The sequence below is a fragment of the Sorex fumeus genome, unplaced genomic scaffold, assembly GCF_029834395.1.
Source record: "Sorex fumeus unplaced genomic scaffold, SorFum_2.1 ptg000122l, whole genome shotgun sequence".
NCBI lineage: Eukaryota > Metazoa > Chordata > Mammalia > Eulipotyphla > Soricidae > Sorex > Sorex fumeus.
Genome location: NW_026606179.1, coordinates 10,531,883 through 10,558,465, shown reverse-complemented (window position 1 = coordinate 10,558,465; position 26,583 = coordinate 10,531,883). Strand labels below are relative to the sequence as shown.

General features: G+C 63.8%; 2 protein-coding genes across 6 annotated transcripts in view; one reads left to right on the top strand and one right to left on the bottom strand.

Annotated features, from left to right (window-relative positions):
• The window catches only part of SHANK1 (SH3 and multiple ankyrin repeat domains 1), a 43,741-nt gene extending 22,402 nt beyond the window's left edge, over positions 1 to 21,339 (bottom strand). For all 4 annotated transcript variants that reach the window (XM_056136865.1, XM_056136866.1, XM_056136867.1 and 1 more), the window contains exons 1-14: positions 21,188 to 21,339; positions 18,805 to 19,105; positions 18,385 to 18,588; positions 17,887 to 17,958; positions 16,927 to 17,035; positions 16,699 to 16,850; positions 14,983 to 15,150; positions 14,602 to 14,718; positions 8,980 to 9,057; positions 8,782 to 8,848; positions 8,291 to 8,621; positions 7,182 to 7,375; positions 4,539 to 4,652; positions 4,375 to 4,450 (exon numbers count right to left, since the gene is read on the bottom strand). In XM_056136865.1, coding sequence (XP_055992840.1) covers positions 4,375 to 4,450; positions 4,539 to 4,652; positions 7,182 to 7,375; positions 8,291 to 8,621; positions 8,782 to 8,848; positions 8,980 to 9,057; positions 14,602 to 14,718; positions 14,983 to 15,150; positions 16,699 to 16,850; positions 16,927 to 17,035; positions 17,887 to 17,958; positions 18,385 to 18,588; positions 18,805 to 19,062 — 1,940 coding nt within the window. In that variant the 5' untranslated portion in view covers positions 19,063 to 19,105; positions 21,188 to 21,339. The remainder of the gene's footprint in view (positions 1 to 4,374; positions 4,451 to 4,538; positions 4,653 to 7,181; positions 7,376 to 8,290; positions 8,622 to 8,781; positions 8,849 to 8,979; positions 9,058 to 14,601; positions 14,719 to 14,982; positions 15,151 to 16,698; positions 16,851 to 16,926; positions 17,036 to 17,886; positions 17,959 to 18,384; positions 18,589 to 18,804; positions 19,106 to 21,187) is intronic.
• CLEC11A (C-type lectin domain containing 11A) lies at positions 20,057 to 26,329 on the top strand. Of its 2 annotated transcripts, none has more exons than XM_056136869.1 (4): positions 20,057 to 20,835; positions 24,849 to 25,032; positions 25,239 to 25,430; positions 25,880 to 26,329. In XM_056136869.1, the coding sequence occupies exons 1-4, from the start codon at positions 20,605 to 20,607 to the stop codon at positions 26,323 to 26,325; spliced, it is 1,053 nt and encodes a 350-aa protein (XP_055992844.1). In that variant the 5' UTR covers positions 20,057 to 20,604; the 3' UTR covers positions 26,326 to 26,329. The 2 variants fall into 2 exon arrangements, with proteins under 2 accessions (XP_055992844.1, XP_055992846.1); XM_056136871.1 differs by lacking the exon at positions 20,057 to 20,835 and adding an exon at positions 24,287 to 24,653.
• Positions 26,330 to 26,583: the final 254 nt, after the last annotated feature.

Sequence of the window (26,583 nt, the reverse complement as noted above, 5' to 3'; positions counted from 1 at the left end):
ATGCCCAGCAAACCCCGCAGAGAACCCAAAACATTGTGGGGTTCGGTGTCCCCTTCTCCAGCAATGCCCCAGAACATACTGGGAAGAGGGGGAACGGTGTCCCCACATGCCACATCCCTCAGCCTCCCGCCAGCATGAGCCTCCCCTTCGAGAACCACGTGGCTCCATGCCAGCACCTCCATCCACAGGCTCACTCGGCCCTCATAGCACACCCATCCTACAGGGGAGGCTGAGAACTACGGGGCTCTGGGGCAGCGCGAAGGACCAGAGCCAAGAGGGACATTCTGCAGACACCCCAGGAATTCCAAACCGCCCCAAACTCTGCTTGTCTTTTCTGTTACTATTTCATCAGCCTGGCAGGGCCAAAGGCTGACTCCTGACTCTGTGCTCAGAGATCACTCCTGGTGGGGCTGGGGACCATCTATGGTCCTGGGGATGGAGGTGTTCTGTCTCTCTGGCCCCCACCACTCTGCTTGAACTCCCCAAGTGCTCTCCTGCCTCACAATCCCTCCGCCTGTACCCCCACTCCTGCTGGTCTGCCTGCACCAAGTTGCCATTTTCAGGGGTTCTGAAAGTTCCACGCAGCCCTAACCCAACCCACCCCGTGAGAACCCTCCTGCACCCACTGCCCTTTCCCGAAGTTTCCTCCTGGACTCCTGCAGCATCTTGGCCGCTGACCACCCCCCATCCCTGCCCTGCTCCCCACTTTGCCTCCTCAGCTCTCCTGTCCCCCCATGCCCTTCTGCAGTCTTTCTGGATGGCATTTGCTTCTGGTCTCAGCGTGCTCCCTCTGTGAGCCCACATCCCCTCCCCAAAATCCTCCTCCGCATCCCCACTTCTGTTCCCCCAGCCCACCCTAGGTCCCAGGTTCCATTCTGTTCCCGCCACCCTCCCACCGGAACCCCTCGGGGCCCCCTCCCAGTCACTGCCCACGGAGCCAGGGGTGCCCCATTCAGACCTGAGCAGGCAGGGACACACACAATTCACTTGCTTCCCAGGCTCCGGGGACCTGGCCAGCTCGGGACTGGCTCTGGTCCCCTGGACTTCCCCATGCAGAAACCACTTGGCTGTCATTTCTCCACCTCACACCCCCCTCAGAGCCACTGCTGTGCGCATGCTGCCCCCCAGACTCTGCTACTCCCCTCATGCCGAAGCAACCCCCGCTTCTGCAGCGGACACAAGCAGGGCAGTTCAAAGCGAGGCAAGGGCACAGACCTAGGAGCGGGGACAGGAACAGGAGGCAGGGGGGCAGGCAGAGGGGGGCGGGGGGGGGCAGGCTCAGGAAGGGGGTGTGTAGGGGAGGGGTGTGGGACACAGCCGCAGTCCGCGGCAGACCCTTCCAACACATACACAGTCTCACGTTGGCACACACAGTCTGACACGGTGTCAGTCAACACACGCACAGGACCACACACGGTCCTCGGGCAGCCTCGGTCTCGCTGCAAGCCTTACACAGAGACAAACGCCACCAAACCGAGCCACACAGGCACGGGTGGGGCGGGGGTGAGCCGGGGGTCCTCCTGGCCGCCCTGGCCCCGGTGCGCACACACACATACACACGCGCGCGCGCGCGCACGCACGCACCCAGGCGAGCGGCTGCGGGCCCACGGACACGCTCGGGGACACGCAGCGGAAAAAGAGGAACGCAGGGGAGGCCTGGCGCGCGCGCGTGCGGCGGGGAACGGGAGAGGGGCAAGGAGGGGGACTCGCCAACTCCGCGCAGGGGCGAGGGGAGGCCTGGGGTACCGGCGCGCCCCCAGGCCCTGGGCTGCGGGGTGGGGGCTCTCGGGCTCGACGGGGGCAGCAGGTCTTGGCGCGGGGGCCCTCGGAGGGTCCGCGAGGGGCTTGGAGCTCGGACTGCTGGGCTGGGAAGTGCGTGTGCGTGCTGGGTGGGGGTGGGGGGCCGGAGGCTGGGGGAGCTCGCGGCGCCCAAGCCGAGGGGGCGGCGCGCTGCGTTACCTGTAGATGTACCAGACGCTGCGCCGCCGGGGCCCGAGCGCCGGCCAGCTGGAGGAGAGCGCGGGGGGCGGCTGCGGCAGGGAGCCCCCCCTGGGGCCGCCGCCGCCGAGCGCAGACAAAGCCATCGCCGCCGCGGCCCCGGGCCCGGCCCCGCGCCCGCAGCCGGCCGCCCCCGCCGCCGCCGCCGCCGCCGCGTCCCCGTCCCCGTCCCCGCTCGGCCGAACCCCCGTGTCCGGGCCCCCAGGCCCCGCCTCATGCTGACCCGCGCCGGGAGGGGGGCGGGGAGGGGGCGCGCACCCCCCCGCGGGAGGGCGGGCAGGGCCGGGGGCTCACATGCCGGGGGGTCCGGCGGCCGCGGGAGCGCGAGCACCGCGCACGGCGCCGGCTGCAGAGCCACCGACAGCTCCGGCCCGCAGCCCTCGGCGTCCTGCGCGGGGCGGGCGAGGGGAGCGCGGGGCCCCCTGGGCGGCAGCGGGGGGAGGGGCGAGCGGGGGGAGGCGAGGGGGGCACTTCCGGTCCGGCCCCCGCCCCCTCCCCCTCCCCCCGCGGCCGCCGCCGCTGCCGGCCCGCGCAGGTGCAGAGCGACGGAAAGCGCGCGGGGGACCGGCCGGAGCGCGCCGGAGGCGTCGCGGGCCGCGTGCAGGGACGCGCGCCCCCGACCCCACGCTCGGAGAGCACAGGCCCTGCAGTGGGCACGGACCGCCCCCCACGCCAACAGATTACACACGCACCCCAGCACCGTCCGGGAAGGCCATCGCGGTCTCGGGCTTCTGGCCGCGACATCCCCCTTCCCCCCAATTCAGGCGGAGGGACAGACAGCACCACGGCTGCGGGGGTCAGATGCCCCCCAGACGCCCCCATACAACACGGAGAGAGGAGAGAGGAACGCAGGGGCACAGCCGGGTTCAGGCCACCAGCCACGAGCACGCGGGGTCCAAGGAGAAGGGCGGCAGGGGGGTCGGGTGCGGAGCGCGCACATGCCGGCGGACAGGGGTGCAGGCGGACGGGGATGCAGACACTTCTGACGAGACAGCTGGGGGGTCTTGCAGGGGGAAGAGGGACCGCCCCCCCCATCCCGCCGGGAGTGCCAGTGGCCCCAACAGACACTGATGCTTACAAGCAGGGACTGAGGGTGTGGGGGGGGTGCCGGGAGGAGGGCCACCTTCCCCCATACTCACCGGGTGCCCAGAGCCGGAGAACTCGCACAACGGTCAAACGCCCAGACGCTCGGGGCGCCGATGGCACCCCAGCCCCACACACCCTCTCCCCATGTTGTCAATCCTCTCCCCAGCCCACCGCCAGCCCTGACCCACCCGTCCCCCCCGGCCAGAACACAGACGCGTGGTTTGGACACATTTAATGCAAGGGGGCTGCGAGCTGGGGCCCCTTCCCCGACCCGCACGGGGCGCACGGGGGATCGGAAGGGCTGCATCCTTCAAACGCCCGATCAGGGCTCGCCCCTCCCCCTCCTGCCCCTGACCTTGCTCTCCTGGAACCCCCCACGCCACCCCCCACCGACAGGTGCCGAATCACAAAGCAGCCGGAGAGATGCGAAAACGCGACATTCGAGTTCAAGTTGGGCAGAGTGACATGCACGGGGCGGCGCGGCGGCGTCCACCAGCCTGTGGGGGGCCCCCCCGCGGACCTCGCGGGGAGCCCCGCCTTGCCGCTCGGACAGCGGGCGGACGGACGCCGCGGAGCAGGCTCGTGCACGACCGCCAGCATGCACCCCCGGAGCCCAGCGCCAGCCACAATGCACCCCCTCTTCCGAGCAGGATCCGCGGGACCGTACATCCCGCCCCCCCTCAACACACAGACACGCATAAGCTCACAGACAGAGGTCATGCACCCCCACGGGAAAACAAGGACAAGGGCGCCCGCGCGGAGTCGGTCCAGGCACGGCGGCCGGCCGGGGTGAGGCCATGCACCGGGGTCGTGCACCGGGTCACCCCGCCCCGCCTGCGGCACCCCCTTTCCGCCCCTTCCTGGCTCCGCCCAGCTCACCTCCCCGAACCAATCCCATCCATCAAACTTCCGAAGCAAATCAGCGAGCAGCCCGGGAGGGGAGAGGCGTCAGCGCGCCCCTCCGCCCGCCCCCCCCTCCCGCGAGGGACAGACGCGGGAGGCGACGCCGCGCATCTCCGGCACGGGCTGGACGGGTCTGCACGCCCCCGCGCCCCCGGGCCCCGCGCCCCCCGGCCCTCCCCTCCAGCTGCCTAGTCCAGGCTGCAGAGACCAGCCTGGCGGGGCGGGGCGCGCGCATTTGGGGCTCACTCTGCTCCCTGTCGCCCACCCCCACCCCCCGGCCCAAATGAGAAGGAAGAAACCGAGGCACACGGGGCTGGACAGGGGTAGAAATATCGACCGGAAAGGTGAACTGCGCTGGAAGGCTGGGGTGCAAGGACGGGTATTTACCTTGGGGCGTCAAAGCTATCGTAGGAGCCCACGGTGTAATGCCGGAAGAGTCGCTTGGCCTTGTCGCTGCGGCTTTCTGTGGGGGGACAAGGGTCCGTCGGGGGCTCCTCCTCTGGAACTCCACCTCAGTCAGGCGGGAGGGACCCCAGACGGCGCCCCGTTACCTTGCTTTCCCTCCTGAGAGCGGTTGGCGACCTCTTCCAGGCACTCCGAGGGGAACCAGCCAACACGACCTTTGACCTGGCCTTCCCAGAAACCTCCTTCCCCGATACTAAGCACTGGGGGGGGGGTGGACAGGCAGAGAGGAACTTTCATTTGTGCGGGCTCCTGAAGCTCCCCACCCCATCCCAGCCAATGCAGCACCGGGGCGTGGGGGCCCCCCTGCCTCTGGGTACCAGCCAAGTCCCGTCACTCCTGCACTCTAACTCCTCAGAGTCCTAGGCATGGCCCTACCCCAGCTGAGGTCACACTGATCCTGCCTCCTGGCCCATGGCTTCCCCCACCACCTCCCAACTCTCACTGAACCCCGCCCCTCCCCGCCCCCCAGCACTCTGCCTCCTTCACTTTCCCAATTCCAGATGGGAAGTTTGTCCCCTCTTTCCCTTTCCTGCCACAAGGGAAGTAAGGGGAACCCTTTCCCCCACCACTTAGTCATGGGAGGGGGGAACACAAGAGACAGAGTGACTAGGGGATGTTCCCCAGCCCTCACTGCAGATCAGGACCCTTGAGGGCACTCCGTGGTGCCCCCCCTTAGTGGAGAAACTGAGGCTGGCAGAGCTGAGCGGCATCTGCCCACGGATCCCAACCCCACCAGGATCTGAACACAGGAAGCTGTGGGGCGCAGGCATTCTGTCCCTGGGGGAGGGGTTCTTTATTTGGGAGAAAGGTGGGACCACACCTGCAGTGCTAAGGCTTACTCCGCCCTCCCCCCCCTCCCCCCGTGCTCAGGAGTGACCCCTAATGGTGTCCGAGGTGGTACTGCAGACAACATTGCCACTGACCAGTCCCTCGACTCCCCAGCACTATGGCCTCATGGCGCTGTCCTAGCACAGAGACATGCTGCCTCTGAGTGACCACATGAGTGGTCACACTGTCATCCATCTCGCTCGCAGCTCTGTCCCCACACTCGGTCCTCACTGCCCTCCCCCTCACTTCCCAAGGGACTCCTCCTTGTCTAGACAGAGGGCGGCAGTCAAGCCCCACTCAGGTTGGCATGGGGGTCATCTGATGCTGTCTGATGTAGGCCACCCCCTCAAGGGATCTGGGGGACAGAATCAGGGGGATCTGTGGTCACGGAGGGATATTTGACTGCCACTGTGACCCCTGGCTGTGTGGTCTTGGGAGTCAATCATTTGTTCCCTAGACATCTGGCACAGACAGAACTAGAAAGCAGGTGCCCCCACTCTGACAATGCAGTCAGCTCACAGAGCTGCTGGGCACAGCTACTCAGCCACTTGGGGCCACAAAAATCTCGGGAGGGAACTGGGCTCCCCAAGGGAAAATGTTGACTCAGGGGCGGTGCTGCTTCTGCAGAGAGGACGGAAGTGGGTGTTGGAGGGGCAGAGAGCAAGCTGGGGTCCCTAGGATCCTGCGGGTGAAGGAGAAGGGCATGATGAGAGGTGGGGAGGGAATCCTTGGGGTTGCCTTGCACCCCAGGCTGGTGCACTGGGCTTCCCAGAGCACCACTTGGAAAGTAGGCGCCTGAGTGCCGCCACTCGGAGGTTCTGAATGAAGGGGCCGGGAAATCCCTCCCTATTGCAAGCGTGAGGGGGTGCAGTCGTGGCTCTGCCTGCGCCCAAGACACCCCTGAACCCCACTCTCTGCTTCCATTTCTCTTCTGCACTCCCCACTCCACCAGGTCAATCTCTCCTGCCTGTCTCTGTCCCTGCCTGTCTCTTTACTTGTCTCTGGTTCCCTCTCTTTCTCCTCTCTTCTTCCTCCCCTATCCTTCTCTCTTTTTCTGTCTCTCTCTCTCTCCCTCCCCACTTTCTCTCTCCCTCTCTGTCTCTCTCTATCTCTCCCTCTTCCCATCCCAGCCCCCAGGGCTGAGCGGACCTGCCTGTATTTATTCATTGATTCACTCTCAGCAGCTGCTCACTGGGGCTGTCAGCATCCTAGGTCACTAACCGGGCCCTGGGAATACAGATACCCCTGACACAGAACCATCTTCAGAAACTCTGGGTGACAGCCTGCATAGGAGATGCAGCTGCGCCCCCTGCCGCTCCCATCCCACACACTGAGGGGGAAACACTCCTGAGGGGGTGAAGGGGGAGCTCTCTTCCCCCTCCCCCAGGGCTCTGGGAACTGGACCTTGGAGCTGGAGGAGGCACGAGCCATCCTGGGAGAAGAAACTGAGGCCCAGAAGGCCCTGGCCTGAGACTTCCCAGTTAGGGATCCCGCAGACTGCTCCTGACCCAAAGACCCCTTGCTGGTCCCCCACCCACCCTGTCCACCTGTGAAGACCCCCTGCCTAAAGCGCCCCTCTCTGTTCCAGGTTCTGAATGTGGGGGCCCTTGGGGTCCTTCTGGGAGGTTCCGGAGAACCAGACAGGTGGACCCCAACAACAGCAGGCCTGGGACCCTGCCCCTCACCCTGAAGATGAGGAACAGGCAACTGGACCTCGTGGGCAGGAGGATATGGAGGAAACCACTTACTGGCCTATTGATCAGTGGAGTAAGATTAGAATAGGGAGCTCCCCCCACCCCGCTGCTGTGACCCTGGGCACCCCACTTCACTGCCTGCTCCTTGGCCAGTGCTGGGTCCCTGGGGGCGGGGTCCCTACTGGCCCACGCATGGCACACCATTACCTTTGATTTTCTCGCCTTTGCTCAGGGAAATCTCGCCCTCGCCTTGGGCCTGGTACGACTTCACTGCCATGAACGAGCGCCCGGGAACAGCTGAGTAGAGCTTGCGGCGTCTCCCACGGCTTCCCAGGGAGCCCCCAGGGCCCCCTGAGCTGCCGGTGCCCCCCGCGGGCCCTTCCCGCGGAGTCCCACTGGAGCTGCATCAGACACAGAGGGTGGGGGTGTCAGGGGCAGGGGGGCACCCCTGGGAGAAGGGGCTCCGTAGAGGAACAGGAAGCAGGGGTTCAGGGTGGCCTGGTTCAAGCTCTAGTGGGGGGGGAGAGGGCACTTGGGGCTCCCCATGCCGCCTCCCTCCACTGCGCCTGCCTTCCAGCTCTGCCCCCCACCCACGGCCGAGCCCAGACTGATTCAGCTTCCTGGAGCCCGATTGTGTCATTCCCAGCACCCGCACGAGCCCGCCGCGGCTGCCTTCCTCCTGGGCCCCGGCCAGCTGCCCATTCGCAGCCCGGCAAGCGTTCCCAGCCTCCCACTCCTCACGACGTGAGCCGGGGCTGCTGTGCCGCCCCCCACCCAGCCAGGCCGGCCTCTCGGCCCCCACCCCTCCCCATCCCCGAACCCACTCTCCAGGAGTCGGTGCTCCTGCCCAGAGACCCCCCCACCCCCTCACTCCTGCTCTCCTTCCCTCTCGCCCCCGTCTTCCTGTCTGTCCGCAGTGGACAGGCCGCCATTTGCCATTTCTTGCTTTCTGAGTTTTGAGCCACAGCCGGCAGTGCTCAGGGGCTTACTCCTGGCTCTGCGCCCAGAAATCACTCCTGGAACGGTTTGGGGGACACTATGGGGTGCCAGGGCCAGCCATGTGCCAGGCCAGCACCCTCCCTGCCATGTATTTTTCTGGGCCAGGCTTTCTTTTTGGCCCCCTGCTGAGGCCAGGCCTGTGGCCAAGACCCTCACTGCTGGGGGTCAGGGTTAAGACCACGATGACGCCCGTCTCCGGGCTGAAGGGATTGGAGACCCCAGGAGGACGCCAGGACCTGAGCTGCCACAGGACGGGGTGTGGGGGGCCACAAGCGGGTCCTCGGGGTGCAGAGGCCCAGGGCTGAGCTGACCCCTACCTGGGCCGTCCCCGGGGCTGCCTCTTGGTCTCTTCAGGGTGCCTCCCGCGCGACGGGGAGCGTGCACGGGCACCCCGGGGGCTGCTCGCACTTCGGAGGGTGCCACTGCTGAGCTTGGTGCTGGGAGCCGAGGGCTGTGACGGGCCTGAGGGACCCGAGGTGGGGCCAGGGGCCCCCGAAGATGGAACTCCAGGGGCGGCAAACACCATCCAGTCAGGCAGCGCCATGCTGGTGTCACTGTTGGCCCGCATCAGTGCAGGGGGCACGGTCAGCCCTGCTCCCGGGGGGCCCCGACGCCGGGCAGCGTACTTCGGGGACTCCTGGAAGGGCACTGAGAGGGCATGGTGGGGGGATGGTACAAAAAAAGGGGGAGATGAGCAGAGTGGGGGCCTGAAGCTATGCCAGGGTTCCAACATCCCCCAAGTCCGTGCTCAGTTACCCCCCTGTGGCCCCAGCTCCCCCCATTGGGCTCAGCCCTCTGCCCAGCTCACCCACATCCTGTTCACGATGGTTTCGAATCAGCTCCCCCAGTTCAAAATTCCCAGCAATCACTGCCACCTGGGGGGTAGGGGTCCCCCAGAGAGAAGAGGCAGGAAGTCCAATGAGCACCCCTCAACTCAGCTGGCACGCCCGCCCCCACCAGCACCATCCTCACCCCTTCTGTATCCCTGAGCCCCACAGCTCCGTACCTGGAATGGCGTCTGCCCGTTGTTGTTCTTCACGTCCTTGCTGGCCCCCCGATAGAGGAGGACACGGGCACAGGTCTCCTGGCGGGAGAGAGGAAAGAGCAAGTGAGGTGGCCTCAGGGCTCAGGGTCACCTCCCAGGGCCGGGATCCGGAGAGACAGACTCAGCTATGTTCTGGGGGCCAACCTCACTGACTTGGTATGAAGGGATGCCCCTGAGACCCGTCTAGTGGTGTCACATTGTTAGCGACTACAAATTTAAGGGATTGGTTCGGATCTGGGTGTTCAATAAAAAGATGTTAAGATGAAAATCATCTGTGGGGCTGGAGCGGGTAGGACGTTTGCCTTGCACGCAGCCAACCCAGGTTCAATTCCCAGCATCCCATATGGTTCCCTGAGCACCGCCAGGGGTAATTCCTGAGTGCAGAGCCAGGAGTAACCCCTGTGCATAGCCGGGTGTGACCCAAAAAGCAAAAAATTAAAAAAAGTCATCTGCTTCTCTCTTTGGGGGTGTGTGTGTGGGGTGGGTATCACACCTGGCAGGCACTCAAGTCCTGTCCATATGCTCAGGAGTGACCCCTAGTGGTGCCCAGGGACTCCCACACAGTGGTGAATCTAACCAGGGTCAACAGGATGCAAAGAAAGCACCTGAACTGCTGTCCTATCTCGTGGGCCCTAGCCTACTCTTTCCTTTTTTGGGGGGTGGGGCTCAGGGTTCATTCATGCAGTGGGGCTCATTCTTGGTTCTGTACTTAGGGACCTACTGTGTGCTGTGGATTGAACCCAGGTTGGCAAAGTGTGAGTGCCCTCCCAACTGTCTCCCTCTCCCTTTCCCACTCTGCTATCACTCCAGCTCCCCCTTTTTTCATGCATTACACCTGGCAGTGATGGAGTAGAATCCCGGGACCTCGGGGTTGGAGAGATAGTAAAGAGGGGAGGGTGTCTGCCTAGCATGCGACTGACTAGAGTTCAATCCCAGCATCTCATATAGTCCCCCAAGCACCTTCAGGAGTTATCCCTGAGTGCAGAGCCCACAATAACCCCTAGTGCCGCTGCTGTGGTCCCAAAACCAAAAATGGGGGGAAAGGAAAAAAGAAACTCAGAACCTCAAACTTGCAATCATGTGCTTGGCCACCGAAGCACATCTTTGCTACCTTTAAATGTGACCCTTGGGGGGATGGAGCGATAGTACACTGGGTAGGGCATTTGCCTTGCACGCAGTCAACCTGGGTTCGATTCCCAGCATCCCATATGGTCCCCTGAGCACCACGGGGAGTAATTCCTGAAAGCCAGGAGTAACCTATGTGTATCGCCGGGTGTGATCCAAAAAGCCAAAAAAAGTGATTCTGGTACATTTTAAAGTTCATAGTATCTTTTGCCATGCTCTACCGGTGGCACCTCTAAACCAGGCTCTCCGAACCCTTGCAAGGAAGGGCATTGGGGGTGCATGTCCACGCCGCAGGGTGTTGAGCAGCATTCCCAGGCTCGACCACTAGATGGCAGTAGCACTCCCCACCCCAGCGAGGAAGACTGAGAAAGTCTCATAGTCCCAACGTCTGATGGGTGCGGGGACGGCCACCAGCGAGGCTCAGCCCCGGGCGTGCTGACAGCGCTGCAAGCCTGGAACTCAGCATTGTGGAGGCGGAAACTCACTGGACCGCCTGGAGGTGGCCTGAAACTTTCTTCGTTTATGTTTCAAAGAAAGCTCAGGGGTCATAGAAAGGTAGGGCTGGGTTTTGAACCCGGGTCATCTGACTCTGCAGTATTTTCTTCTTCTTTTTCTTTTTACATTTTGCGTCACACCCAGCGATGCACAGGGGTCACTCCTGACTCTGCACTCAGAAATCACCCCTGGCAGTGCTAAGCGGACAATATGGGATGCTGGGATTCGAACCCAGGTCGGCCGCGTGCAAGGCAAATACCCTACCCGCTATGCTACAGCTCCAGCCCCTGCAGTATTTTATTTGTTTTTTTTTCCCCTGTTTTTGGGCACACCCCGTAATGCTCAAGAGATGCTCCCAGTTCCATGCTCGGCGGACCACCACGCATTCAAAGACTGTGCCCAGGCCTCTTCAACTTAATTGCCCAACTTAATCTCACACAGTGGGAACCAGAAAGGAAGGGTTCCACGCACAGGGTGCCAGGGCTGGACCGAGGGGCTAGGACAGTCGTATAAACATACCAATTACTCACCAATGTCATGCTCACATCCACCCCTGTTCATGCTCTGGTTTGAGGTTTTATTTTGTTTTAGGGGGTTGTACCACACCCAGCAGTGCTCAGGGCTGACTCCTGGCTCTGCACTCAGAGATCACTCCTATCAGGGTTCAGGGAACCATTTATGGTGCCAGAGATCGAACCCAAAACCTTGCATGCAAGGCAAGAGCCCTGCTCCCAGTCCTGTCCCTCAGGCTTAGAAACTGTATTTCTTGTTTGTTTGTTTGTTTGGTTCGTTGGTTTTGGGCCACACCTGGTGATGCTCAGGGGTTACTTCTGGCTCTGCGCTTAGGAATCACTCCTAACAGTGCCCAGGGGACCCTATGAGATGCTGGGGATTGAACCCGGTCTGGACATGTGCCAGGCAAACGCCCTCCCTGCTATGCTATGGCTTGGCCCCCAGGAACTGCATTTCTTTCCGGCTTTTGAACTATCTCCCATCATACTGTCTCACGGGGACATGATATGTTTCACATTACACTTCCCCTTCATCCCAGGCAACTGGTCCCCCTCACCTCACCTCTTCTCCAGCTTCTATCCCCAGGTGCACAACTGATCAGGGATCTCCAAGCACCTCCTAGTGAGGGACGACTCCACTGAAGATGCTCGTATGGGCACCTCCTACAGAACAGGCTCAGGGAGGGTTACCCTATGCCTGACGTCACACAGCCAGCTTGTGGAGCCACTTTCCAGCCTTCTCCGCCTAATCTGTCCCCTGGGAGCCAAAGTTAGGCCCCTTCAATTCCTGGGTGTGAGTACAGATGTCACTGGGGGCCGCAGCCTGGGCTTCAATAATCCACCCACCCACTCTCTTCTCCATCAGCTTCTGCTCTTGGGCTCCAGCTTCCCTCCAAAATCACAAAAGTTTGGAGCAGGAATGACAGACAGGACAGTGGGGAGGGTATTTGCCTGCACGTGGCTGACCTGGGTACCATCCCCAACATCCCATATGGTCCCCACCAAGCACCGCCAGGACTAATTCCTGAATGCAGAGACAGGAGTAACCCCTGGGCATTACCAGGCGTGACTCCCCACACACACCAGAAATCACCCCAAATTGCAAGTGTTTGTCTCACTCCTGTGTAGACTCTAGACTGAGAGCTCTGCCCTCTCCCCCACTGCCTGGGCCCTGCAGGGTACAGGCCTCACCACATGGGGGCACAAACACAAACATGGGTGGGGAGTGGGGTCCGGATACAGGGAGCTGGGAGATGAGGATGAAAGAGGCAGAGTCATCAAAACTCACTCATTCCAGTCAGGCAGGATCCACGGAGAAATGCCTTGTTCCCTTCTAGGGCACCCGGAGCTGTCACCTCATCTAGGGGCAGGGTGAGGGAGAGGGGGGCTCCAGGGGCACGGACCCAGTCTTCACTCACTCACTGGGTGGTGTTTCAGGGTCTCAGGACAGACCAAACTCGCAGACATGAGGACTCACAGCCTGGATGGAGCCCCGACTTTCCCCCCAAAGCCAAGACTGTGCGTGGCGGGGTACTTAAGAGTCTGGGCTGAGAGTGGGGAGTGGGCAGGGGACACCCCAGCTGGGCTAGTGCCAGTAGAGATGCACACAGCAGTCCGCCCATTGGCTTGCCCCTGCACAGCACATGTTCTCAACCCATTTCACAGATGCCAAAGAAGAGATGAGGCGAGATCCTATCTGCCCGTCTGACCTGTCTAACACTGGTGGTCAGGGACTCAGCTGCCCAGGGCACCCTGTAGGGTCAGGAATTCAACTCGCGTTGTCCAAGCCTTCGCCTGTCCTGTCTCTCTGCCTTCTTGGGTTGTCTTTCATTGGAATCCTTGCCGCCCCAGTGAACAGGAGGGGCCTGTCTCCTGAGGGTCCTGAGCCAGACCCAGATGGCAGTGACTGACAAGGGCTGGGTTTATTCTGGCAAGGCCCTCTGCTCCCTTTATTCATTTATTTATTTATTTGATTTGATTTTTTGCCTTTTGGGTCACACCCGGCGAAGCACAGGGGTTCTCCTAGCTCTGCACTCAGGAATTACTCCTGGCGGTGCTTGGGGGACCATATGGGATGCTGGGAATCGAACCCGGGTTGGCTGCATGCAAGGCAAACACCCAACCTGCTGTGATCCAGCCCCCCTCTGCTCTCTTTACCTGCTCACAGCCCTACCCCTCCAGGGAGGAGAGAGGAGGCCTCTGGGAGGGAAAGGGCTCACTGGGGTGCACTGCTCTGCTGGGGTCTTCTTCCCTTGCATGGCACACAGTTGCAGGGGCAGGAAGGGACATGATGGGTGTCGCTGCCATATTGGTTCCGTTTGACACCCCAATGGCACCCAGAGGCTGCCTCTGCTGCAAGGTGCCGGGCTCTGAGCCACAGCCTGGCACTGCGTGCTTTGAGGAGGCAGATGTGCCTAGAAGCATCTTGGAGATGGGGAACGGAGGCTGAGGGGCTAGTTCTGGGCCTCCTTCGATGGGAAAACCAGCAGAAGACTCAGGACCTGGGGCCAGGGGGCACAGGAGTGGGCTCTCTGCCTGAAAGACCAGCTCTCCTCATCCCACCTTCTCCAGCCTCTGTTCTGCCCCCGTACACTCAGAACTCCCAAAGTGGGGACCCCCCCAGCCCCAAACTGCTAAATCTTTTTTTTTTTGCTTTTTAGGTCACACTTGGCGAAGCACAGGGGTTACTCCTGGCTCTGCACTCAGGAATTATTGCTGGTGATGCTCGGGGGACCGTATGGAATGCTGGGAATCGAACCCGGGTTGGCCGCGTGCAAGGCAAACACCCTACCCGCTGTGCTATTGCTCAAGCCCTCAAACTACTAAATCTTGCATCCCACTCTTGTGCCCCTGGGGGAGCTGGCCTGGCTTTGCCCCTGCCCCCTGCTTTGACCCCGTGGGTACCTATGCCAGTGGGAATCCTGCTGTCGCTAAATGGGGGTATATGGAAGTGATGGTGCACGGAACTCGCTTCACTCACCCCCGCCCACCAGGAATCTGTGTGCAGGGCTCACCCTGTAGTGCCCACAGGCAGCAGAGGGGGTGGGGGCCCTTTGGGGACCTGACTTCCCGGACACTGGGCATGTCCCCAGACAGAGGGAGTGTTCTGGTCACCTTCTAACTGTCCCATCACCCAGCTGAGGCCCAAATGAATAAGTGAATGAGTGGAAGAATGAATAAATGAATGGACAGATGGATGACCAAGTGAAAAAAATGAGTGAGTCAGTGAGTGGAAGAATGGATGGAGGGATGAATGATCGGCCAAGGAACGAATGACCCAGGAAATGTGTGACTCAATAAAGGGAGGAATGACCAGTCACTGGATTAATGAACGAGTGACCGAGGGAGAGAATGATGAATGAGTGACAGAGGACATGTGTGGCGGGATGACAGAATGGCAAGAGCTGCAGGTAGGGGATCGGAAGAGGAAGGTGGGCTCAGGGCCCCCCACCTTGTTGTAGAGGGCACAGATGTGCAGGGCTGTGTTCCCCGAGGCATTCTGCGCCCCAGGCTCGGCCCCGTAGAAGAGCAGATGTTCCAGATGCTGTGAATGGCCCCGCTGGCAGGCCTGGGGGGACAGGGCAGGGACAGCCATCAGACCCCCCCAGCTGGCATGCCTGGGGGGACAGGGCAGGGACAGCTATCAGACCCCCCCCAGCTGGCAGGCCTGGGGGGACAGGGCAGGGACAGCCATCAGACCCCCCCCAGCCAGCAATGTCAGGTCACCTGCCCTGCTCAATAGCTCCCAAGTGGTCAGCCCTGCCCATCCCCGAGGCCCCCTAGGATCCGTCATCCCCATCTTCTCTTTGGGGTCCCTGGAGTTGCGTGGTACCTGGTGAATCTCCTGCCAGCCATTCTCATCAGACACCCCCAGCTGGGCTCTGTTGTACAGGAGCAGCTCACAGCAGCGGGGGTCGCCCCCCACCATGGCTGTATGGAACAGAGGGGTCAGTCCCCGGCGGTCCTTATAGTTGGGGGACCCCCCAAGATCCAGGAGTGCCTAGGAAGGAAGAGAGGACAGTCAGGGAGCACCAGGCTCCTTCTGAAGGCTGGTGAGCTGGGCCGTCACGGTACCTCGCATCTGCCCCGATGTCCTTGTGTGACCTTGAGCTGGCCAAGGCGGGGCTTGAGGCCTTTCTGGACGGTCCCTTGTGAGCAGGGAGGGGAGCAGGTGCGTGCTCTGGGGGCCCCCACTCTGACATCCTGTCAGGCTGCCCCCTTGGGCCACTGTGGAGGCGCCCATGAAGAAATGTAGCAGCCAAGTCAGAGGAGGTGGGCTGCAGATGGGGGAAGCAGGTGCCAGCATGGGGGGCAGGGAGAACCTCACAGGGGTGCGGCTCAGACCAATAGAACCGTTTGTCAGGGAGAGCAAACAGTCCATGGGGCCACTGAGCATATTAGCCACGGGCACGGCGGCAAGATGGGTGATCCAAGGAGCCCCCTTTCCTCAGGATCCCCTTTCTGATATCACTGAGCCTCCACCTGAACAGCTCAGGGCTGGTGGAGGGGATGTGGTAACATCAGTCTGCAGGTGTGGGTAGACTCTGTATCTGGGGGGCAGAAGTGATAGCACAGCAAGGAGGGCATTTGCCTTGCATGCGGCCGTCCCAGGTTCAATCCCGGCATCCCATATGGTCCCCTCAGCACCTTCAGGAGTGATTCCTGAGTGCAGAGCCAGGGGTAACCCCTGGCCTAAACACCAAAAAAAAAAATGAAGTTAAATTTAATAAATAAAATAAAAGAGGGGTTGACAATTCCAGGGGAAGCAGGTAGACCCCGCCTGGGCCTTTGGCCTCTGGCAAAGAGTTGTAGATGAGAAGGGCAGGCTAGAAGTGGGAGAGTCTTTGGACTGGGGTTCTCCATAGCCACAGATCTTTGGGGACAGTTATCCTGACCTGTGTATAGACAGCAATCAAGAACAGAATCTCTGAGACTGAGACTGTGAAGGGCTGGGGAGACAGTCCTAACCATTGCTCTGCATATGACTGACCCCAACTTGATCCCTGGCAGCCCGTAGAGTTTCCCTAGCACTGCTGCCAGGACTGATCCTGAGCATAAAGCCAGGAGTAAAGCCCTGAGCACCATTAAGAATGGTGCAAAAGGGGCCAGAGAGATCGTACAGTGGGTAGGGCATTTTGCTTGCACACGGCCAACCCGGGTTTGATTCCCAGCATCCCATATGGTCCCCTGAGCACCGCCAGGAATGGTTCCTGAGTGCAAAGCCAGGAGTAATCCCTGTGCATTGCCAGGTGTGACCCCACCCCCCCAAAAAAGAACTGGGGTTTGAGGAAGAGCAGGTGGGAATGGAAGAGGCATTTGAGTAGGAGAAAGGGCCACTCTGCATGCACGGAGGGAGACAGGGGATGTCTAGGAAGGGGGGCACTCAGGGAGAAGAGAAGGAGGTGCTGAAGAGATGGGAGCATGGGGCTTGCACTGATTGGTCTTATCCCGCACAGAGGCCCCTAGGTATCGTCAGGTGTGAGGCCTAAGCACAGGTACAGCCCAAAGTTCCCAGGAAAAGAGAGGGAGACAGGGCGTGGCACCTCACCGTGAGAGCTAGGCAGTGGCGGGCACACGCTGCCTTATGCAGAGCCGTCATGCCATCCCGGGCGCGGAAGTCGATGTGGGCCCCACCCAGGCACAGGGTTCGAATCACCTCCACGGAGCCCTCGGTCTGCGCAGCCAGGGTCAGGGGGGTCTCTGTGGGGGGCGCAGGAGTCAGTCACACACGGCCTCTGGGCCACCGCTTTTAGCACCCTCCAAAGTCGCCTCCCACCTCCTGAATCCGAGTCGTGATAGTTGGGGTCCAGCCCCTTGTCCAGCAGCCGTGCCACCTTGTCAGACGTGCCGAGTTGCACATACTCCAGGAACTTCTTCAAGCCGGTCTGTGCCAGGGGCCAGAGAAAGAAACGGGGTTAGGGCAGTAGGTGGGGGGGGGGAACGGCATCTCCCTCCCGCCTGCCTCCCTCTTAGGGGGGGCAACTCAAAGAGGACTGAACAGAGGTCACCTGAACGCCAGAGCTCTCCACCACACCACCCCCAGCCCACAGACCTGGGTGCACTTTTGTTTTTTTTTTGAGGCCACACCCCGTGGTTCTCAGGACTGATTCCTGGAGGGGCTTGGGGAACACACTCTGGGGTGTCCTGTGATCACACCGGGTACACCGTGCAAGGCAAGCACCTTCCCCACACTCCGGTCTCCCCAGCCCACCAGGAAACGTTCGTTGCCAAGACCATGTCCTTTTGGAGGGGGAGGGTCAGGGGCGAGAGCGCTTGACGCCCACATTTGTTGGCACTCAGCACTAGACACATCACCAGCTCCCAGGGGTCGGACGCCTAAGTAAGGGGCGTGCCTGGAGGGATGGGATATGGGGGGCAGGAGAGAGAACGGGGGGATGAAGCCAAACAGGGGGTCTCCCCTCAAGTGTCAGGAAGTTGTTCAGATTTCCTCTCTGGGAACACTCGTCCCAGGAGGAAAAGGTGGGAGCTGGGGAGAGCCCTTAATGCAATGTAGATCTAGGTGGCAGAACTGGGGGGGGGCAACTCAAAGTGACATCAGAGACCCAGGATGGGGGCGACAGGGCTCGGAGTGGAAGTGGTGAGCCCAGAGAAGAAGGAATTGAAGGAGCTGGAGTGAGGCTAGGGAGCAGAGGCAAGTCCACAGGGGAGCGTCAGATGGGGTTTGTTAAGGGGGGGTAGGGGGCCAACTAGGGGCCACACGTTCAGATTCTCTCACCTTGGTGTGTAACTTGGCCAGCTGCTTCTCATCCAGGTTGGTCTGTTTGTACACACGGGTCTTGTATCGGAACTGAGGCCAGGGTGGGGTGCAGAGAGACACGGGAACTTGCGTCAGGGTGGGGGTGGAGGTGTGGGCAGCCCGTAGGTGAGTCCCCTCTTGGCCCTCGGAACTCATGTGTGGCTCAGGCTTGGGCAGATGCAGCCCTGGAGGCCTGGCCACGTGGATAGAAGGGACTGGAGCTCCGGTGACACCGGACAGAGAATATTCTGGAACAGCACCCCTCACTGGGAACCAGTCCCCAATGTGACTATAGTGGAAGCTTAGGGTGAGGAAGAGGCTTGCCAGAGGGCTCACTGCCCTGCATTTTCGACGCTAAAACTTGGGCATCCCCCCCACCCCATCCCCCGCGACCTGCCGAGCCCCTTGGGGGTTTCTGGCATCAAAGAGGAGTAGGGAGGGCTGCCCTCTCTTCACAGCGGCAGGCCGCGGCCTCACCTCCAGGTAGGGCACCCCCTTCTCGAAGGACTGGGGGTATTCCCGCAGCAGCCGCTCCTCCTCCAGGAAGTTGGCATCGCGGCCCGAGGTGGCCGGCTGGAACAGGCCGTAATTGAGCACGTCCTGCAGGCTCTCGCTCAGCGCGCACAGCACCTGCTGCTTGGCGGTCCAGATGGTGGCGTCGGGGTTGAAGCGCAGGCATTTCTGCAGGGGGCGGGACAGGGCGGAGCCTGCGGCGGGGGCGGGGCGGGGCGGGGCGCGGGGCGCGGGGCGCGGGGCGCGGGCCGGACTCCTCACTCCGGCCGGGGCACCGCCCGCCCCCCCGCGCGCTCCCCCGGCCCGGCACCGCCCGACGCCCCGCGCGCTCCCCCGGCCGGGCACCGCCGGGTCCCAGCGCTCGCCCCGACTCGGTTCACTCACTGTCTGGTGCAGGTCCGGGATGCCGATCCTGAAGACCATCATGCTGAAGTGGGCGTCGTCCGGGACAGACATGGACCGGCCTTGGAGGCCTCGGATGGAGGCCAGGCTAGTGGGTGCTCCGCTGTGGCCCCGGGCCCGGGTCCCCCGGGGGCCTCTCCCTGGCCCGTCTGGGGAGCTCTCCGATTCGGAGCCCCCCTCGGGACACTCGCTGATGCTGTGTGGGTCCTCGTCCTCGCTTGAGGCGGGGCTGTGGGTCATCGTGGGGCCACGGGGCGACGGGGGTCGGCAGCATCACAGGTGGCTGGAGGGGAGGGTAACAGCGCAGTCACCCTCAGAGCCGGGGGGACCCCAGGCCAGGGGACCCTCTTGGCGTGCCCCGCCACTGTCAGGGCAGGAAGGAGACTACAACCCTGTGCACCCCTGTTCCAGCCACGCTTCCCACCGGCCACCTTGCCTGCCCTTGGCCCTGTGCACAGCCCCCCGCCCGTCCTGCGCCCCACTTTGCAGCTGACCCAGCGTGGTGGTGTCCCAGAAATCGCAGAATCACCGCGGGAGCTACTGGCCCACTTTGTCACAGAAAAGGTGCTAAAATTAGCCCAGGACAGACAGGTAGACGGAGGCACCCTTGCCCTCCTGGCCCCCACCTGGCCCCTGGCCCTGGGCCCCTCTCCATTCCCCTCCCAGGACAGGGGTGGGGGTGCTGAGCTGGAGTAAAGGGGGACCGGAAGTGCCTGGAGCGTGGGGCGTGGGGAGCCAGAGCCCACGTGGGACGCTGACAAGTGCTGCAAGAGCAGGGACCCCAGCGCGGAAATGGGGGCTTTGGGACACAGCCTGCAAGAGGGTCCCCTGAGGATGCAAGAGAGGGCTTCATCGGGGCAAGCAGAGGGGGTGGGGCTGGGCGCGAGCACTGTCAGGGTGCCAGCGGTGACCTGTGGGTGCAGTCGGAGGACTGGCACAGTGGGTTGGTGGGTGGGCACTGCCGGCTGCTCCTAGGCTCCAGCCGGGAGCCTGGGGTGCAGGGACGGAGGCCAAAAGTGGCATGAGGGTCCTGGAAACCAGAATAGGTTTCCATTGGGTCACCCCTGGACACCCCCTTTCCTCAGGGCTTGCGACGTGGCCTTATAAGGGTGGTCCAGAATGGGGTCCGCCTCCCTCCTCTCTCCCCACCGCCACCCCAGCACCGGAAACCAGAATGTCTGCTCGGTCCCTCCCTCCCCCCCACACCAGGCCCGGCTCCGGCACCGTTGCCATGGAGATGCGAAGCAGTGGAGGGTACCGCTGACTTTGGGGGAGCGGGGATGGGCTGGGGGCTGGGGGAGGGAAGGCAAAACGTGTGTGTCGGGTAGTGGGGGGCATAGTTCCAAAGGCTGTAAGCTGTAGGCTCCCCCACCCTGCGTGGCCGCGGCTCCCAGCGCCCCCCCCCCTTTTCCCAGGTACCCCGCTGCGCCGCCCCTTCGGCTGCTGCCCGGACCCTGGCTCCACTCCCGCCGCCCCCCGCCGACAGACACTCCCCCTCGGCTGACCCCGGCTGACCCCCAGCCTGCAGCGGGCATCGGGGGGGTGGGCAGGGGCGCGCGCACGAGCCCGCCGGCGCCCCCCACCCCCGTCCCGGCCCCTCCCCCAGCCCCGAGGGAGGGAGCGGGCACACTCCGCCGGGGCGGCATGAATCAAGCGCTCGGCGGCTAAGAATAGCTGGCACGCAGCTGGTACCGAGACGGGCTGAGGAATCGGCGAGGGGGGAGAAGGGAGCGAGGGGGTGCCCTGGGCGGCGGCGGGGGGCCGGAGAGCCGGGTCGCGAGGATGAATGGAGGCGGGAGGGGGGGAGCCCCGCCGGAGCCGGGAACCGGGTGGGGGAGCCCGGCCGGAGAGAGGGGGCGGGAGCGCCCCGAGAGCGGACTCGGGGGCGGGAGCCGAGGGGGCGCGCCGGCCGGTGCGGAGGGAGCGGGGCCCGGGCGGGGACGCGGGGCGCTCTCCAGGCAGGGACGGACCGACGGGTACGGGCAGCGGGACGCAGACCCGGGTCGGCTGGCGGTGGCAGCGTGGTGACCTGGGGGAGGGGCGGGCGCTGGGCCCAGGTGGACCGCGGTGGGCGAGGCGGGGGAGTGGCCGGGCCGGACCGCCGGGGAGGCGGGGACCGCCGTGGAGTCCGGGGGCCGGGCACCGGCTGGGGGCTGTGCCAGCGCGCACGGTGGGTGCAGCGCGGCCCCGGAGCATGCGGAGGGAGGTGGTCAAGGCGGAACCGAGCTCGGCATCGCCAGGGGCGACCCCCCAGCCCCCCACCCCCACTCCGCACCGCACACCCGCGCCCCGGGCCCGGCGCGCAGCCAAGGACGTCTGGGGCGCCCCCGCCCCCTCCCGCCGTCCGGCCCCTCCGCCCCCTTACCTGCCTGGCGGGGCTGCAGCGTCCGGGTCGGCGGCGCCCGCGGCCCCTCCCCCCTCCCCCCACCCCCCCACCCCCCCGGACTCGGGGGACCTCAGGCCATGCCCCACCGCCCCGGAGGGCGAGCGGGCCCGGGGAGGGGGCGGGCGGAGGCCGGGGGGCGGGCGGGGGGCCCGCGGACCTCACCCCCCCCCGCGAGCCGGGCCTGCCCATCCGCAGAGCGCCCCCCCTGCCGCCGCCGCCGCGCCCCTCCTGGCTCGCCCGCCCCCGGCCCGGTCCGGCCGGCTCCGGGCGCCGCGGCTCGGCCCGCGCCGCCGCCGCCTGGTGCCCAGGCCGCCGCCGCCCGCTCGCGCCGGCTCAGCCTCCCTGCTCGCTGCCCGGCGCTCGCCGTCTCTCCCTCACCCTCGCCGCGCCTCGCCCGCCCGCTCTCCCTCCGCCCTCTCCCCTCCCTCCGGGAGCCGGCAGAGGAGACATCGCCCCTCCCCGCGCCCCCAAACCTCGCCCATCCCCCCCGCCGGCTCCGCCCCCTCTCCGGCCCTCCGCCACCCGAGCCCCAAGCCTGGACTCCACCCCTGCCTGTCCCCCTACCCCAAGGATGGGGCCCCGCCCCCCAGGGTCCTCTTTACCCCCACGCACACACCGCTCCGCGGGCTCTGCGCACAGTAGGACCAACTGCGCGCCAGAGACTCCGCAGACACACAGCCCTGTTCTCGGAGCACAGGTGCAGCCCGTCACCCCCCGGGGGGCACAAGCGCCTCCAAACCCACATCCCTGAGCCTCCCGGTGGCCGTGCCCCTGCTCAGCCCCAGAGGTGTGTGTGTGGGGTGGGGGCAGTTCCGCCGGACTCCAGCTCTGGCTGCTCCCTCCACTAGACCCCTGGCTGGCGGATCCCGATACTTATGGTGGTGGTGGTGGGCGGGGGTCCTCTAGCTCTGCAAGAACCGATCAACTCCTCTCCTCACCGCTGTGCACTGGAGATCTTGCCCCCAACCCCGTTTTGCACGGAGAGGGACGGTCAGGTGCCCCCTGATACAAAGCTCTGGGGGGTGAGTGCGCCAAGGATCAGGACCAGGTCCCCGCTGGGGCAGGCACCCCATGGACCTTGGTCACTGTTGGGTATACAGGTGCACCCAGCTCTTTCTCAGTGCTCATCACCTGGGGCCAGAACACCCCACAGAGACAGAGACGGGCCCCAACACCCCCTAGCCTGCTCTCTGACCATTCTACCAGCTGCCCCTACATCCCAGGGCTACCTGCCAGTTCGGGCACCCACAAAGACACAGGGCAGCCCTGGGCAGCCCCTGGGAAGGGGCTCCAGCCGAGGGCTTGCTCCCCCTCAGGGTACCCTCTCTTCTGAGTTGAAGCAGGTGCACTTCACCTCGGGAGGTCCCCACTGGATGCTCTTGCCCAGCAGCGGGACATGCTGTGTACCCCACATTCCCATTTACAGGGTCATCCCTGGAGCCTCTGGGGAGTGCCCCCCCCATTGGAATGGGCACCCAGGAGGCCTGAACTTGGGTAAGGGTGAGCGGGCCTGGCGAAGGGCGCTTTCCCCAAGGTCATACCACCCTTGCCCTTGCTGGCCACCATGGAAAACAGGATTGCTGGTTTCTAAGGGCCTGCTGGGGTAGCCTGCAGCCCAGAGCCAGAGCCTGGAGCCAGCAGCTTTGGCCAGGCCGCCCCACACTGGCCCCTCCTGGAGCCTCGGTTCCTCCCTGAAGAGTGGGCCCGGTGATCCCTGGCGCCAGAGCCCATGCTGCTCGCTGGCATCACCAGCCTGGCTGAGAGCAGCCGGGGAAGCCCAGGCTGATTCATGGGCCTGGCAGACAGTGGCCATGGCTACCTTTGCCCTATTGCTTCTCCCCTACTGCCCCCGCCCCCAGCAACTCTGCAGCACTGTCCCCTTACCACTTCATCCTCAGCGTGGGGACTGGGGCGGGGTTGGCTAAGCTGAGATCCCCACAGGATCTCTCTGCACACCCCACAATTAGTGGATTAGTGGGCCAACATGATGGGTAAAGCAGGGACAGGAGCCAGCCCAGGGGGAAAAAGGCAGGGGAGTGGGGTGGGGGAAAAGGAACTTGGGGATGCCAGCTGTGAGCTGGGACCAAAAGTCCAGCTGAGCTGGACAAAGCAAAGCCCTTCCAGGAGGTGGAAAGAATGAAAAGGCCTGAACTTTGCCTCCAGCAATAGCGAAAAGGCCAATGTGGGCACCAACTCCTGGTGAGGAGAGTGGGGGTCACCAGTTGGCAGCAGGCCAAGGATACCCCCCTCGTTCTGCTCCTCCTAGTCCCTCTGGGCAGGCCGCAGGGAGCTGGGCACGGGGCCTGGCTGCCCTCCTGTCCTGCTTCCACCAGAGCAAAGAGCCAGGGTGAGTGCCGAGTGACAAGGTCTGATTTACGGTTTTGGAAGCGTGGCGCTGTGGCTGCGGCAAGGCACAGGGATTGGAGGGGCTGAGGAAGGAGAGGCAGCAGGGATGAGGCTGCTGCAGTGGTCCAGGCAGGAGATGGGCACCTTATTCAAAGGTTCACACACACACACACACACACACACACACACACACACACACACTCACTCACTCACTTACTGCCCCCTCCTTTCTAGTCACAGCCTGAATCCCTAATATGGCCTCGCCCAGGGTCAGGCCTTGGAGAAGCTTCCGGTCAAGTACATACTCAAATCCTGTAGCCCTGCTCTCCAGGCCTCCCCCAGGGCGCAAGCAGTTTGAAGGGGCTAGGCATGGAAATGGGGTGTGGGTAGGAGGCGTCCTCTTGTCTGAGAATGGGGCCGCCTCCTCCTGGAGGGCGGGTGAACGATGCCAGTCACAGGGTAATGACAACCTTAGCAAGACCCCTAAGTGTGCCCCTCCGGAGGGATAGCTACAGGAGAAAGAAGTGTGGGGGGGCATATACCAACACCCCCCCCAACAGGGGCCCTGGACAGAGACCCCAGGGACTCCCTGGGGAGTCCACTCAATCCTGTTCATGATGGTGGGTGCTTTGGGCCACTGGTGCAAGCAAATGCCAGACAGACAAACTTGAGCTCTGGAAAGTGGGAAGAGGAGGGGGTGTGGGGGGATGCAAGGCGGGATCCAGGCGCTGGAGGTTTCCGGCCACAGAGGCAGGGCCTGGGGAAAGCCAAGAGGGGCGGGAAGAGACGCAGCAGAGACCAACCCAGGGACAGACAGAGGGGCAGTCAGGGAGCAGGGAGGATCCAGAGACAAGCGGGGAACTGGGATCAGCCAGATCACCAGGCCCTGGAAACGCCTCCCAACCCATAAACATCTCCTTCTGCAGCCCTGGGTTCTGCGACTCGGAGCCAGATGAACACAGCCTGGTTCCTCGCGACCCTGGTGTTCCCCCAGCTCTTGGGCTTCAGCTGCGTTGTCTGGGGAGTCCAGAGGGAGTGGGAGGGGGCCTGGGGTGGCGCCCAGGAGGAGGAACAGGAGAGGGAAGCCCTGATGCTGAAGGTAAGTTGGGGCTGGGGCCCCATATGGGAGGTGGGGAGAGTGGGCCATGGAGGGGGTGATCTGGGACCAGGGATACCACAAGGATGAGTGAGGGGACAGCTCAAAAAGCCAGCTGGCAGTCCCGGAGAGAGGGTCAGAGGTCTACAGCATCAGAAGGGGGTTCACAGCTTAGCCCTAAGCACCCCATCCCCCCAGCATTTACAGGAGGCCCTTGGGCTGACCATTGGGAAGGAGGGCGAAAATCCCGCGGGAACCTCAGAAAGCAAAACGGCCTGGGAGGACCAGGATGGCCAAGGAGAGCCTGAGGAGGATGCAGCTCCAACCTCTTCTTCCAGCCCCAGTCCCTCTCCCACCCCCGAGGACGCCATCACTTATATCCGTGAGTAATCCAGCCGCCGCCTCTCTCCAGGAGGCCCCCGCAGGCATTTCCGAAAAAGGAACAGTCATTTCACTGTCCAGGGCCCAGGCCCTCGGTCTTGCCACCTTCCTACTTTCCAGGAGTCGGGATCCAGCCCCCGCTCCAGGAGGCCCCCTGGTTCTCCCGTCCCCCGGCCCTGCCCCCTCAGGGTCTCTGTCTGCCCACAGTGGGGCGCCTGGCCGGCCTGGACACAGGCCTGCACCAGCTGCACGTCCGTCTGCACACGTTAGACACTCGCGTGGTCGAGCTGACCCGGGGGCTGCGGCAGTTGCGGGAGGCGGCGGGCGACATCCGCGACGCAGTACAAGGCCTGCAGGAGGCGCAGAGCCGCGCCGAGCGCGAGCACGGCCGCCTGGAGGGTGAGTCGGTAGCCCGCAGGGCGGGGACCGGGCGGCGGCCCGCTACTCCCGACTGCAGGGAAAGTGGGGGCCAGGGAGGAATCGAAGGGGAGGCGTAGACCTTGGGCGTGCGAGGGAAGAGCCTCGGGGAAATCTGGGGTGTACAGGAAGATGGGGAGGCGGGAGGGGAACTGCGGGAAGCAGACGGCGGCCGTAGGAAGCTCGTTTGCCACCCGGCTGTCGGGGGGGACCCCACGCGGGCTGCGGCACGCCCCTACCATCTGACCACGCCTCCGGCGTCCCTGGCTCCGCCTCCTGGCTCCGGGCGGTTCTCATCCCGCCCCTTCGCAGCCCCGCCTCTCCCGCCCACGTGGCCTTGGCCACGCCCCAAGCCCCGGCCCGCCTCCTCGACGGCCTCGCCCTCCTCCCCGGCCCCGCCCTCTCTGACCCCGCCTCTGCCCCACCCACAGGCTGCCTGAAGGGACTGCGCCTGGGTCACAAGTGCTTCTTGCTCTCGCGCGACTTCGAGGCGCAGGCGGAGGCGCAGGCGCGCTGCGTGGCGCGCGGCGGGAGTCTGGCGCAGCCCGCCGACCGCTCGCAGATGGAGGCGCTCGCCCGCTACCTGCGCGCGGCGCTCGCGCCCTACAACTGGCCGGTGTGGCTCGGCGTGCATGACCGGCGCGCCGAGGGCCTCTACCTCTTCGAGAACGGACAGCGTGTGTCCTTCTTCGCCTGGCATCGCGCGCAGCACCCCGAGGCCGGTGCCGAGCCCAGCGCCACGCAGCACCCGCTCAGCCCCAACCAGCCCAACGGCGGCGAGCTGGAGAACTGCGTGGCGCAGGCCTCGGACGACGGCTCGTGGTGGGACCACGACTGCGCTCGGCGCCTCTACTACGTCTGCGAGTTCCCCTTCTAGCCGCGCCCCCCGCACCCTGCCCTGTGCGGCCGGGGAACCCCCGCTTCCTTGCACCTAGCAAGGCTGACACCAATAAAAACCTTTGTGGAACCTGCCTGGAGCAGGAAGTGAGGACCCTTTGGGGCCTTTTGTCTGACCTGGTGGCAGGCCCCGAACGGCAAACCCTGATCGCTGAAGGTTTCTTTGAGCACAGAATTGAGAGAGAGACAAGTACTCATGTAAACACGACTGTCTGCTCAGCACAGTTGTGGGGGTCCA

Excerpts from the sequence above, each read along its gene's own strand:
- CLEC11A (XM_056136869.1), top strand. The coding sequence starts at position 20,605 with ATGAATGGAGGCGGGAGGGGGGGAGCCCCGCCGGAGCCGGGAACCGGG. Across the intron at positions 25,033-25,238 it reads GGACGCCATCACTTATATCC|TGGGGCGCCTGGCCGGCCTG; the intron begins GTGAGTAATCCA and ends GTCTGCCCACAG. Across the intron at positions 25,431-25,879 it reads CGAGCACGGCCGCCTGGAGG|GCTGCCTGAAGGGACTGCGC; the intron begins GTGAGTCGGTAG and ends CCCCACCCACAG.